This window comes from Octopus sinensis, linkage group LG14, assembly GCF_006345805.1.
Source record: "Octopus sinensis linkage group LG14, ASM634580v1, whole genome shotgun sequence".
Lineage (NCBI taxonomy): Eukaryota > Metazoa > Mollusca > Cephalopoda > Octopoda > Octopodidae > Octopus > Octopus sinensis.
The window spans coordinates 64243073-64257721 of NC_043010.1; the positions used below are offsets into that span (position 1 = coordinate 64243073).

Below are 14649 nucleotides of genomic sequence, written 5' to 3' on the forward strand. Positions count from 1 at the left end.
TTACAGAGTTATACATACGAAAAAGCTTCTTCTCAGAGCTCTGTGAACAGAATTACAGGGATTAAAACACTCCTTGTGGGTAACAAGCAAAAGTACTCTTCACATGTTACGAAATGCCATATTTAGTTAATATACTGTACTGCTTCTTAGTGGGTGATACCATGTCCCTCCTAGGGGAGAGGGAGTTTTATGTGTACCGGGGACGAAGCGGGATGGTAGGAAGGCAATAGGTGCGCCTGTACAATATTTATCGTTTTTGTCTGCTTGATTATTAACTTTTTTTTAAACAAAATTAATGTGCTCTTATGATAAGTTGCTTGTCTGCCACAATCACAACAATAACAATAACATCTACAATAATAGATTTCGAAATCTGAATAAACAAACCAAACATTTCACCCATGCATGCAAACTATAAACAATAAACTAAAGCGTAATATTAAACATTGTCAAATTTTCTGTGCATTTTCATACATGAAATAGAATCTGCCATTGCACTTCTAGCGTTAGGTAACGTCCTAACTTGCATAGATTTGTAAATGTAAAAACTTGGACGTTCTTCATTCCAGTTATGAATTTTATCTGTTAATCTCGTAATCTAATTACATGTATAAACGGATATATGCAAAGTCGCATGGAATCAGAAAAATCAATATATATGTTTGTGGACATTTACAAAATATAACTATAAATCGGAATATACAGATAATTTCTTCGGGGATATATACGATTCACAATGAATATGTACCTGAGTCTGGCCGAAACCACGTGTTAAAAGGTTGGGCTAATAACTAAACGTTAAGCGGGTATGTCTCAAATATTCGATCCTAGCCAGTTTGTGCTGTATAAGTACTCAGTCGCAATAAACTAGTATGTTCATTAAATATGGAAGGGCCGTTGAATCATAGCAAGAATAGGCGTTCAAAAAGTGTGAACAAAATAAAAGGGCGATAGTTAAAAAGCTGGAAAAGTAGATATACAACATTCTATCGATTTGGCTATATGTGACCTTTAAACCGTATACTTCACATTAACTTACGAAAACGATTCTCCGAATTCAGACTTCTTTTGTTTAGATAAATATTAAGGAAAATAATATTTTCTTCTATAATTTTGTCGCTGCCTGACGTGACAGTCCGTAATATGAGACTGTACTTGATTAAAATATCTGAAAGTAGGATGGTGTATGTGGAAAAGAGGTTAGATACTGTCATAGAAACTTTAGTTTGTACAGAAAAAGAGCATTATTTCGTTTCAGTCATATTCAGTTTATAGAAAATTTATTTTCTTTTAACGCGCATCGGGGTAGTTCACGCCTCATCTACTACGCGTCTGGAGAAATGTTTATGATATATATATATATATATATATATATATATATCTCACTATTAGGGACGACCGAGAAATTCTTTTAAGTAGATACTGTCAAAAGCTTTTATGTCGGCCTACTTATTTTTGTAGCAGGCAGGAATGAAAGACCTGTCTCATTTTTGATATGATCACTTTGAGGATATGTTTTCAATACCTGCTGTAAAATAAGCATAAATTTCATATTGTCCTTTTCTTTCATTGCAGACTGCTTTATACCATAATGGTGAAATTATGTCGATTTTACCTTTTAAAATGAGTTTAGATCGGACCCATATCAGACACTGCATGCTGTATGAATTTAGAAGAGGCTCTTCAGCAATATAAGTGGCACTATCTCTCGTTGCTTTCATTGCTGTAGAGCCTCTGAAGAAATACTCACTCTGTCTTGAAAATGAAGTTTTAAATGTCAAGACATGCCAAAGATGGTTTGTCCATCGCTTGGAAAATTTTTGTTTTGCAGATTATTTTCGATCTGGATGATAAAGATCTGTCGATATTGAGTTTCTGAAAAGGGTACTTGAGGAAACTTCAAAGGAAACTGAACACGAATTAACAAATCAGTTCAAATCAATTATAAAACATCTTCATGAAGTTAGAAAACTGTCTAAACTTGTTCAGCATGTCACACACCATTTGACTGCTTCTCAACTTCAAGTGTTGCCTTCTTCTTGTCATTGATGAGTAAACTTGCTACTAAGCCTCTATTGGATATAATTATCACTAGTGATAGTTTCTCTATAATTATAGCCAAAAAAGACGACCATAGTTAGCACCCAATGAAAAAAGGGAAATCCATCCCCAAGGCAAAGTACACCTGAAATAATCTGGTGGGTAGAGTGGGATATGAAGGGTGTTGTCCAAAACGAAATGCGAAGTATTGTCACCAACTGGAAAGCGTTGCAAAAAATTTGTAGAAAAGCACTCATAATTGGTCTATCATGAAGAGGCGTTGCTCTTGCACGATAAATGCAAGACCACACATTACCCAAGTCACATGGGAAAAGATTATGGCTCTAAATATGGAAGTTTTGCTCCATCCTCCTTACTTTACTGACTTTGTTCCGCATGTCTATCATCGTTTCAGATCATTGCAACATGAATTAGAAGGAAATTGAGGGAAATTGTTTATTAATTCCAGAGAGGTTGAAAATAATATTGAATGTTTCTTTGCTTTGAAACCTGAAAGGATTTATGCCCAAGAGATCGACAGTTTGCCAATATATGGGATTATATTATCAGTAATAAGGGTAAATATTATCTTGGTAAATTATATCAAGAGCAAAGAAGCATTTATTTCCATTTGGAAACGCGACAGGAATTTTTTCTAACCTAATCTCTCACTGTACCACTGTGTTGCAGCTTTCCCTCGCACCCCTCCATTTATGGCAGTGTAAGTGACAAAGATATGCCAGTAACATAGTCAAGAAAGGGAGATTATTTCCCGTTTTATCATCTTCGTTTACTGTTTTCATTTATGTACAAAGGGAAACGTACATTCGTCACGCTATTTCTAATAATTAAGAAAAGAGTATGTGTAGGTGTCATCCAAACGCTAAATATATAAATAGGAAATATTGATCGAGCAATTTGAACATTTATCGAAAATTAATACTCACCCATTTTTATTCACGCCTTATATTTACAACACACACACACACTCTCTCTCTCTCTCTCGATGGGTGTTGTACAGTTTTCGTCTACCAAATTTCACCCAGAAGATGATGGTTGACGCGAATCTATGGTAGAAAGCACTTGCTTTAGGCATCTCACGATGGTTTCGAGTTCGAACCCATGGGATTTGAAAACGAGTTTCTTATTGACACCACCATAACCTGCGTTAATTCTTGATTTCAAATATATTAAAGCTGGAATATATCAGTGACTGCAATGCCGATTTCATGAACAAATTCCAGTACCACTATCAAACAAATACTGCACAGACGTGTTCTGTATGTATAGGATCATATGTATATGTGCTTATATATGACTAATACAATTATCATAAGGCCCAAACAAATCATGAGAGTTATATATAATATGCTCAGGGCATTAAGTATATTGAGAGATAAGTTCAACTTGTGGGCTGAAAAGTTCATAGACTGACTATGAAAGAGTGATGCTAGAGCTGTGAAATCATGCATGCATTAATTTCAACGTTTGTATTAATAACTGCATTGTTTTTCCAAGTAAACTGATGTATGACTGTTCAAAGAAGACTTCAATAGTAAATAGTAACGACTTCTCTTGAAAATGGAAAACTTTGACATAGTAGTGTTGTCAGATACTATAGAAAAATGCATTTAGTCCACAAGGGAATTCAGGCTGACATGGTTGCTAAATTATGGCGATGCTCCAGCTTTATCAACAGTGCAAATGTAGGCATCTAAATTTAGGAGAAGGGAGGATCTTAAAGATGACCCAAGCTCTGGAGGTCCTGCAACTGCCACCGCCAAGGAAAATATTGATCGCGGTCACCACATAGTGATGGAGAAAAAGCAATGGACTATAAATCAAATAGCCAATGCTATTAGCATATCCTGTGAAAAAGTTGAGGATATTCTACACAATGAACTTGGCATGATGAAGGTTTCTGCTCTGCCGTTGATATGTGTTCTGATACCTGATCAAAAGCGTAGCAGGCTGATCACATCACGGCAAAATCTGACATTGTTTGAGTTAGATCCTTGAACGTTTCCTAAGCTAAGATTAGTGCTGGCGTCATCACTTTGAGCCAGAGGCAACTCCCCACCCCCCAAAAAAAACAAACAATCCATATAGTGGAAACGTTCCTTCTCAACTCTTTTAAAAAAGCCAAGTTCGTTTCATCTGAAGGGAAGAAGATGATCTCGGTTTTTTGGGATGCAAAAGGCATTACGCTAATTGACTATCTTCAAAAGGGCCATACCATCAATGAAAAGTACTATGCCAGCATACTGAGACAATTACGAAAGTATATCAAGGCCAAATACCTAGGAAAACTGACGAAAGAGGTTTTGTTTCATTAGGACAATGTTATAGCATGCAAGTCCTTGGTTTCAATGGCTGCTGTGCATAACTATGGTTTTCAACTGGTTGATCCCATCTGGCTATCACCTGTTCGTTAACATAAAAAAAAAAACAATTGGCTAGGAAGCAGTATTGCTGTGATGTTGGCGTCATATCTGCTGTTGATGACTTTTTTGAGCAACAGGATGAAATCTTCTTCACTAATGGGGTCCAAGCACTGAAATATTGATGGAAGAAGTGTATGCACTGTAAGTTGAAAAATAAACCATATTTGGTCACCTTCCATGAGAGTATCCTAGTGAGCCTATGAACTTTTCAGCAGACCCTCGTATGTATCTAAGTTTATTTGTATGCATATGTACGTGTACTCGTGTGTATGGGAATATATATGATACTATGCACACAGACACAAACAGACACACACACACACACGCACACGCATACGCGCACATAATCGATGTGTCTTTTTCAGAATGCAAACATGGATACCACGGAAGAATGTGTACAAAGCAATGCTCCATTCCTTGCATAAATCATGACTGTAATGATTTCGATGGCCGCTGTACAATAGATTGTCTTGACGGTTATTCATGGGACAGCGATAAAGGGGGTTGCAAAGGTAAGTGATCATTATAGAAAACCAAATTAAATTGCTTTTCTTTTTACTTGTTTATTCTATATTGTCAACTGAATGAGTTGTAAACGTAGTCTTTCTACCTATTTAACATCATGACCTACCCCTTGGCTACCTTTAGAAGAAACCACCCTGTCGCATTCCGGATCGTCTCTGTTCTGAGGATAAATTACCCTGTATCTTCCACCAGTTTTTGAATTCCTCCTGCTGTTGGTGCTGCTGCTACTGTTGCTACTGCTGCTACTGTTGCTACTGCCACTACTACTACTACTACTACTACTACTACTACTACTACTACTACTACTACTACTACTACGTTAACATTTTGTAGAATACGAGGGGCGTTCAATAAGTAATGCCCCTGACCCACTTCCCATAGCAGTAGAGCAACGAAACTTGGCACAGTTATTAGTCTTTTTCTACATAGGAACCACCCAGAGATACGCATTTCTCCCATCGTTTGATGCGGCTCTGGAGACCGTTTTTGTAGAAGAACCCAGCTTGGTCCTCCAACCTCAACGTGACTTCAGAAATCAAAGCCGCATCATCTGGGAAACGCTTTCCTTTCAAAAACAACTTCATGATTGGGAAGAGGTGAAAATCAGAGGTGCAAGCTCAGGAAAGTAGGGGGGATGGGGAGGAGTTCATAGCCATATGCCTGTGCTTCTGATCTGGCGACACGCGAGTTGTGGACCGGAGCGTTGTCCTGCAGGAGGAGGATGCCTTTGCTGATCTTGCCCCGCCTCTTGATTTTGATAACTTCTCTTAATTTCCTCAAAAGTGAAGCATAATAGGCTCCTGCAATTGTGGTACCCTTTGCCAGGAAATCTGTCATCACTACTATGTCCAGGTCCCAGAAGACTGTGAGCATGACCTTGCCAGCGGAGGGCTGCACCCTTGCCTACTTTGGAGGGGGTGAGTCACGGTGCTTTCACTGCATTGACTGGGCTTTGGTCCCTGGATCATCGTGATGGACCCAGGTTTCATCCTGTGTAATCAGTCTTTTGAAAAATATTGACTCATCTTCTTGGCACATCTCCAAATTCACCCTCGAGCACTCGACGCGTTCTTGCTTCTGGAAAGGTGTGAGCAACATGGGAATCCATCTGGCAGACACCTTTTGCATATGCAAATGGTCATGAATGATAGTTTCCACAGACCCGGTACTAATTTTGACCTCATGGGCTATTTGGCGAATAATTATGCGTCGATCTTCCAAAATGGCAGCCTCAACTTGACGGACAGATGCCTCATAAATGGCAGAAGGGGGCGACCAGATCTGGGAGCTGTTTCCACAGAGTTCTGACCATGTTTGAATTCACGATGCCAGCGTTTTACAAGGTCATATGATGGGGCATCATTACCATAAGTTACTTTCATTTCATCAAAAGTCTCCCGTGGTGTGCGTCCTTTCAAATACAAAAACCGGATCACTGCTTGACACTCAACAGGCTCCATTTCACACTTGACTCGGTTCAAACACCTGTAAATCAGAAACCACAATTAATTCAGAGCTGTAATTTGCCACTCACTCTATAGAGATATAAATGATTGCACATGCAAAATTTCAGCTAGATCAAACAACTGCAAGTGGGTCAGAGGCATTACTTATTGAACGTCCCTTGTATGTTTCAAAGTTAATAATACCTGTTTTTTTTCTTACAAGAATACTATAGCTGTTGGAATTTATATTCTCACTCAATCTTAAAGTGCAAACATGTCTATGAAGACATTAAAGATTCATTTTCAGCCGTAGGTTTCATACTTCGAAAAATTTGGGAGATATCAATATCAGTCGATTAAACCAATTCCAGTATTGGTAAATTTTTTTTAATATTATTAATTCTGGAAGGATGGAAAGTGGAGTTAATGTCAACAGAATTTGAACTTCAGACGTAAATGGCCAAAGCTAAATACTGCAAGGATTTTGCAATACACTGCAACAATTCTTTCAATTTAGTATCTTTTTTCTATGTCTCATCAAAAGGAAACAAAAAGAAATCAACATATTCATATATTTCAAGCAAAAATCGATGGTTGATAAAGTAGAACAACCGAATAAAGAAATTACAGAGTTCACTTTTGTTTGCAGGCTTTGAGTTGAAATCCACAAGATAAATTTAGTGTCAGTAATATACTTTACAGGTAATTTCATTGCACTACATTCCTGACATAAAAAATTTCTTTCCCAATATACTGAATGCCAATAGACGCAGAATAGGCAGAGGTGTTAAAACATCGAATAGAGTACCTTGCAGTATTTCTTAAGAATATTTGTACAGTGATTTCAAATACCACTGATGTCAATTTTTCCTTTCATCATTTTGGCATCAAGTATATAGAACTAATCCAATATTTTTTTTCCTTCTTGAAAAAATCGGCTCTTAGTGGGAGATAGGATCCACAAAGTTTAAAATGATGATGTGCATGTATTAAATCTAGTTATATCTAATTAAATTTTCAAACAGAATCGAAACAGAAACAGCTACTTAACACACCTTTATGAGATGTATACATCAACGAGTAATCTGTATTCTTAACTTCGAAACTGTATTTCTCTAAGTTATGGTAGTGGCTGTGTACACCATATTCAGTTTACAAAATTCTTGCCTAGTTCAGTGTACTCAAATCCATCTTGGTGGACTCAGTCGGTAGAAATGCTACTGACATGACCAAAACACATTAAAGGAAACACAGTGTGGTCCGGTTGTCCAGATTCTAATCTATGTAACTTATTGTTTGTTGATTGGTAAATTGTTTGACAGTTAACATCCTAAGAATCCAATCACTAGAGTTTCTGTCTTTTCATCTGCTGTACACTTCAAAGTAACTAAAGTAAAATAATGTATTTATTTAACAACAATCTATTAATATATTTTAGCATGTAAATGTAAATGATTAGATAATCAACTATATTGTGAAGCCATTTAATAACACACTGTTAAATTCATTATAAATCTAAATTTTCTTCATGAGGTATCAAAATTTTCGTCACGCAGCTGTAAAATGGTTCTTGACATAGATCCACTGCAATGCTGAGTTAGTGACCAATTCGCAGTTGTGCGTCAATACGTTTAACATCACGTCAAATTTTATGAGATTTAACGGTTTTGTGTGCTCTTGATTAAATGGCTGTTCCACGATGTAGTTGATTCAAGTTACTTACTTGTACAACTAGGAAATATAAACAAATTAAACCAGAGGGATCTATTTGGTACTGACTTCCTTATTAAGTAAATGGATTTAGTTATGAATGAGAAACGCGATATTGATATTTTTATCAATATATTTCAATGTTTGAATTTATTAAAGATAAACATACCTTATTTCTTCTTCAATCAATTTTTTTTTACATGTAATGCTAGTAAATAAAGGAAGTACTTTATATTAAGTACATTATTTTGTCTTTTCTGCTTTAAAATATTGTATTATTATCGTGGCACATCTAATTACACCTTGAGGTACATCATGTATTGCAACGCCCAGTTTGGGTATTATTACAAGATTATTAAAATTCGTAAAATAGAGAAGTTCATATATAGTAAAGAAAAGTAAATTTAGACATCAGAGAAGGTCAGTTTCCGAAGAAATAAAATACCTCTCCTAATTTCTCTGTCAAATTGGAGATAATGGATTAATCAACAAAGAGTTAATGACAGAGATTAGAAGATAGTTTAATCCGCCAAGTGTTTGGAAGAAAAGGATCAGATTTCTGAAGTCTGAGTGTCTGACTTGTAGAGCGGACAGTTTATAAGCAGACATATGCGATTTTGTTGAGTAGTACTTAACAGGGGCAACTATTGGTATAGTAGTTACTCAAAATATATGTTTAGATAAGAGTAAAGATATTAAAAATATTTAAGCCATGAAATATAAGAGAAATTCAGTATAGTTACCACAAAGACCGAACTCTACCCATTCCTTTTAATCTTAAACTGCACATAACTTCCAATAACAGATATGCATCACTATCATATGTTACTTTCATTCCTCATTCTAAGTGAACCCTAAAAATTAAATCACTCCAAAGCTAGCGAAGAACAAATTGTGTTGGTACAGCAAAATCTAACCCTTACAATCTCTATAACTCCATTAGCAAACATTTGCATATACAACGCCTTCACAACTACTGCAATATCAATCTCTCATACTCCTTCAAATATATCTGTTACACAGCCCAACACTGCTACAACACCAAAGGACCACGAAAGAAATTTTGTAGGATTGATTGATTTGTTAAAAATAGCAGCCAAATGCCATTCAAATTGCATTCTCCATCTTAAAAAGATATTTTACACTTAAAACCAACAGCGAATGACAGAATACCTTAGATGTCTGATCAAGGCTAACAGTGGTCGAAGCAACAACAATTTCAACACTATTCTGAAGAGAATATCCGTCCAGGGAAACACACACACACACACACACAATCCTGACCTGCAAGAAATTGTAGCCAAATCTTCCTCAAATCACACACTACCCTCTTATACAAAGAAAGAATACATAAGATAATTTAGCTATTCAGATACTATATACACTCTCTGAAAATAAGCAGGGTGGTCATTGTTTTGGGGCCAAACAACTCCAAGAACCACCTTAAACGCTCTCTGGATTTCACATTTGTCCTCGAGGAGTTCATCACTTGGACCGACAAGTATACAAAAAATTGACTGGGCAAAAAAAGAAACACATGTCCCAACTGACAATAATTCATATTCAGGATGTATTAGTGCGAAGGCCCACCAAGTGGTGAAGGCTTCGTATATCAAGTGTAATAGATCTGTGACTTGCACTTACTCTTTCGATCAACTATTATAGATATGCTCATCGTATCTGATTTTAAACTGAACTCCGCAATAACAGAAACAGCATTTGATAAATGGCATCATAAGGAAATCCTTCACATAATTCTTTCGGTAGCTTTTAACTTGTCTCTTCTAATTCTTAATTCATGTAGTCGGTAAAGTGTATCTGATATTTTAAACTTTAACAGAGTCTGTTTAACATCAAATCTGGTGGATATTAAAAGAAATTGTTCTTTTCAGAGTGTTCTCCTGGAAAGTATGGTACTCACTGTAATGAGGAATGCAACTGTCGAGATAAGGACGTGTGCGACAGAGTCACTGGAATATGCCCACATGGATGTCCACCTGGTTTCACGTCAGGCACTTGTAAAGAAGGTTAATAACGTTTGCTTTCTGTTGTCATTGTGTATTGCAATTGTTGTTCTTTTTAGTTATGTATTCTGAGATGCTAATACAAGATATAGCAAAGATTACCAACAAGGGTGACAGTACTGTGTGTGACATGGAACAGTGTACTAACAATGTACTTGCTTTTTCAACAAAATATAAAAACAAGGGAGACAACAAGATATACAAACTAGAGAAACAACAGCCTAAGCTAACAACATAACAAAGTATACTAACAAGGGGTACAGCTAGGGGTACATCACAGGGAACGACAACTTGTGATGACAAGGGAAGTAATAACATGTATTGTCAACGTTGACTACATAGTATACTAACATGCGCGAAGAACGTGTGCTAACAGGGAAGATAACAAAGTATGCAAGAGTTGCACAGTGTGTACTAAGGAGGGAGATGGCAGAAGATTGTGTGCCTGAAGACATCTAACTAATTGCTTGAAATAGTCGTCTGTCTTATACATTTTTAGTTTTGGGTTGGTTAATTTATTAAGAAGCTAGTTTAGCCTGTTTAAGGTTCGATTTTGATGCAAAGAAAGTTTGGCAAATATCTTCTGTGAAAGTCCTGGTTTGATTCAAGACTTGTGAACGAAACAAACCATCTGGAAGCTTCAGGAAAACTCTGTGAAATTTGCAAGAGAATATGGTTCTGTCTTGAGTTGGCGTTGACTATGATGCCAGTAGTATTGTGTTACTGATATTTAAAAGGCAACAATAAATTCGTAAGTTAAAACGTGTTTCTTCTGGGTTTTTTTTCAGTATGCCCTAAAGGCACATTTGGAGATGAATGTCATAAACAGTGTCATTGTAATGATGACAGTTGCAACCCAGCATATGGTACTTGTGCTCATGGATGTGTTGCTGGATATCGGGGTAAAAGCTGTCAAGAATGTGAGTATGAAACAACTGATTATACCATTGGAATTATGAAGTAATTTCAAAGTGAATATATTTAGTTCAAATCACTTATGGACGAATTTTATGTTAGGACTTCACCTGCCAGAATTTATCTGGCCTTCTGTGATTGGCCTAGTGTAATTCTTTTCCTCATTTGACTGAAAATTACCCTGCAACCTACTCTCTTGAGGATTTTCTTTTGAAGTATATTTTTTTGTTTCGCTTTCTAATTTGTCCTTGCGAAATCGACTCTTTTGTTGTTCCTGTAACAATAAAAGATATTATTTGACTCAGGTTCGTTCTTATTCTTGCTAGAATTTATGTGGGTAATGGGTTACTACCAGTAACTTTATATATCCTCAAGCTTTCGTTAATCTTTCAAGTGCTGAAAACCCTTCTGATAATCTTTCCTGTCCATAAGAGGCAAACTCTCTGTGGAAGCTCTTCAGGACATCCTATTCCAATCTCTTCCAACCATTCATCTATATCCTTACTCCCAGATCCTAATGCACCAATTATTGCAGGCACAACCTTTACATATTTCATGCTGCAAATTCTCGCAATTTTAAATTTTAAAGGATTGGATTTTAAAATGTTTTTCTTCTTTCTTAACAATCCTGGAATCGAACGGACACGATGGATCAATTAGTAAGCAACTTCGCCTTTCCTTGTCTATTATTGTTATATCTGGTTTATTATTTCCTAGCTTCTTATCTGTTTGAATGGGAAAATCCCATAAAATCTTGCTTTCTCCGACTCAAGCACCCTCTCAACCCAATGGTGATACCAAGTACTTTGAGCTTCAAATCCCCATTTCTGATGAAGCGCCCAGTGAAAAACTTGCAATACTTGGTCATGTCTCCATTTCGTATATTCTGTATGAGCCAACCTGGGATATTCTGCAACAATGTGCACCATTGTTTTATCTCAAGTACCTCACACTTTACATTTTGCTGACACCTCCCCATACACATATTTTTTCAAATTATTTGTTTTTATTGCTTTATCTTCAGCTGCTTTAACAAGGCACTCTGTTTCTTTTTTTAAATGCCCTTTTGTTTTTAATGAAGCCCAGATTTTTGTTTCACGTACATCTTCAGTGGCTTTCAAATACTGACCATGCAGAGGTTTCTTTTCAATCTGTTTATAATGCTCTCTTTGAATATCATTTTCGTCTTTTCCTCCTATTTCCACATTTGACCACCTGCTCTCTATTCACTGCCTTTAGTATTTTCTGTGTGTTGTTCTATAGTAGCCTACTATATTTTAGCAGGCTTTGTCTGTGTTCTTTCAAGACCATACTTCTCATGCAATCTCTAGTGAACAAACTTAGCCCTGTTATCGTGCCTCTTTTTGTATTCTTTTTGGATTAGTTTGCTAAATTCACTCACAATATGTGAGATTATCCCGTTTTTTTGATGCCATAAACCCACAAAGGAGCGATTCATTGTTCTTGTCTATTTGGACCTTGGAGTAATTATTTCTCAGGGTTTGTTCCTGGGTACTACATATCAATGCCTATGTGCATCTCTGCTGTTCCACTGGCAGCTTGTCAGTTATTTTCAGCATGTCATACGCACAGTTAGTTACATTCTTGACATCAACTTCCAAATCAGTAGTAAGTAGGAGAATGGCCGGTAATTTTCCACTGCATTACATTTACTGGAGTCCTTTTTGGTAAAGAGCTGTTTTCCCTGTGGCAATGCATTTTGGGATTTATACCCTGTTGTTGATCATTTTATCCATTTGCATATCTATTCTTTTGTATAATTCTGGGAAATTTTCCAGCCATTACCTTTGAACCCCATCCGGGCCAGGACACTTCCAGTTTGAGATCATTGTTGTCTTCTCGGTCACCATTTCAGTTGATATTCGTATACTGCTCTGTTCCATTTAAATTTTCTCGGATCTTAATTCCTTCAAGCATCTTTCTGATGATTTCTTCCATTATCTCAGATGTTACTCTAAAAACTCCTACTTTCTTCAGCGTTCGGTTTCTCATTGCTGCTAACCTCTCCATCTGCTGATAAACCATTTTCTGATCCGGCTGGAACAATATATTGATTTTAAGTTGTAAAATTCTGTGGTCAGATCCCTTGATTTTTGTAGCTCTGCAGGGCTACATTCAATCCCTTTTTCGTGATACTAAACCTACGTTCTAGTTTTGATATTTCTCCGTTTTGATTTCACCTTGTTTCTTTCTTTTCAGAGTGTTGATATGCTTTCGTGATTCATTCATTGATTACATTATCCTTCTTTTCTTCCAAGGCTCTTTTGTCTCATTTCCTCTTTTACGATTTGGTTCGAGGGCTACTTTTCTTCTTATATAGATGATACTAGTTTTAACCAATCTACCTGTAGCATTTATATTATCTTTCTTAGTTACTTTCAGTATTTTATTCATCTTCCGAGTCAATCCGCTGAGCAAAATTATACCACTTTCTTGAATTCATTTACTTCTATGTTCAAATTTTTCTGAATGATACTAGTGATATCTTCAATCATTACTCTATCCTCGTCACTCAATCCTTCGATATTCTCAAAACTTAAGTCAGCACCATTCTCCAGAGCAACTTCATTCAATACAACTCGTCAACATTTTCTGTAACAATACAACTTCACTCACAGTGTTTTCGATCGTCCCCGTCTTCTTAATCTCATCAAACTCTAATGCTGTTAACCATTCTTTCTTCCTTATTATCCTTGCTTGGTCATGTAGACTCTCTCTGAAATATCTAAGTTGAGCATCTCCATCCAAATGCCACGGATTCTCTTTCTGTATCCTTTTATAGGTTTCCCTTCATCATCAACAGGTCTGCTAAAAAAATAACATTCTATGGCAGCTATTTTCATCACCTTAGACCATTTTGTCTTGGCAACCATATAATGACGACCGGGCCTGTGCTACTCACCCACAAGGCAAGAGCCCGTCACCTGAAGTTTCGTCCACATTTACGCCGTTGTTTGTATTAATACTTTTATCCGTTACTCTCATAAAAAGGAAAGTGATTTAACAACCACCAGTATTTTCATTTGAGATACTTTCTCTAGAGGGTTTGTATCAAAAAACTCATCGGGGCCTCTCTACCCTTTAAAAGTTTAAGTAAGCTATCTTGCATTGTACACCAACCCAGTACTCTGAGCGGTAATGATCTAATCGGATGCACAACTAATGAAAAGTTGCTGTGTAGGTGACCGCTGACTCCCCTGAGTTCATCTACTCTTCAACAGGCCTTGTATTTCATCCTGAAGGGTTAGCAAATAGCAAGAAAAATACACTCTCCACAGAGCAGGTTCTGTGGAGTTGCTGGTTTAGTCGCCAACGATTCGACACTTGTGATTCAGTTGAGATAACAAAAACAACAATAATCTTTTCTAGTAAAGGCACAAGGCCTGAAGTTTTGGGGAGGGGACTAGTCGAATACATCGACCCCAGTGTTCCGCTGGTTCTTAATTTATCGACCCAAAAGGAGGAACGGCAAAGTCGATCTCGATGGAATTTGAACTCAGAATGTAACGATGGGTGAAATACTAT

The 14649-nt window shown here is 36.7% G+C and overlaps 1 protein-coding gene across 1 annotated transcript in view; it reads left to right on the forward strand.

The window, feature by feature from the left end:
- LOC115219448 (multiple epidermal growth factor-like domains protein 6) overlaps positions 1–14649 on the forward strand; it is a 99398-nt gene that overhangs the window by 58776 nt on the left and 25973 nt on the right. The window contains exons 5-7 of the mRNA XM_029789613.2: positions 4850–4996; positions 10057–10191; positions 10977–11108. Of these exons, the coding sequence (XP_029645473.2) occupies positions 4850–4996; positions 10057–10191; positions 10977–11108 (414 nt within the window). The remainder of the gene's footprint in view (positions 1–4849; positions 4997–10056; positions 10192–10976; positions 11109–14649) is intronic.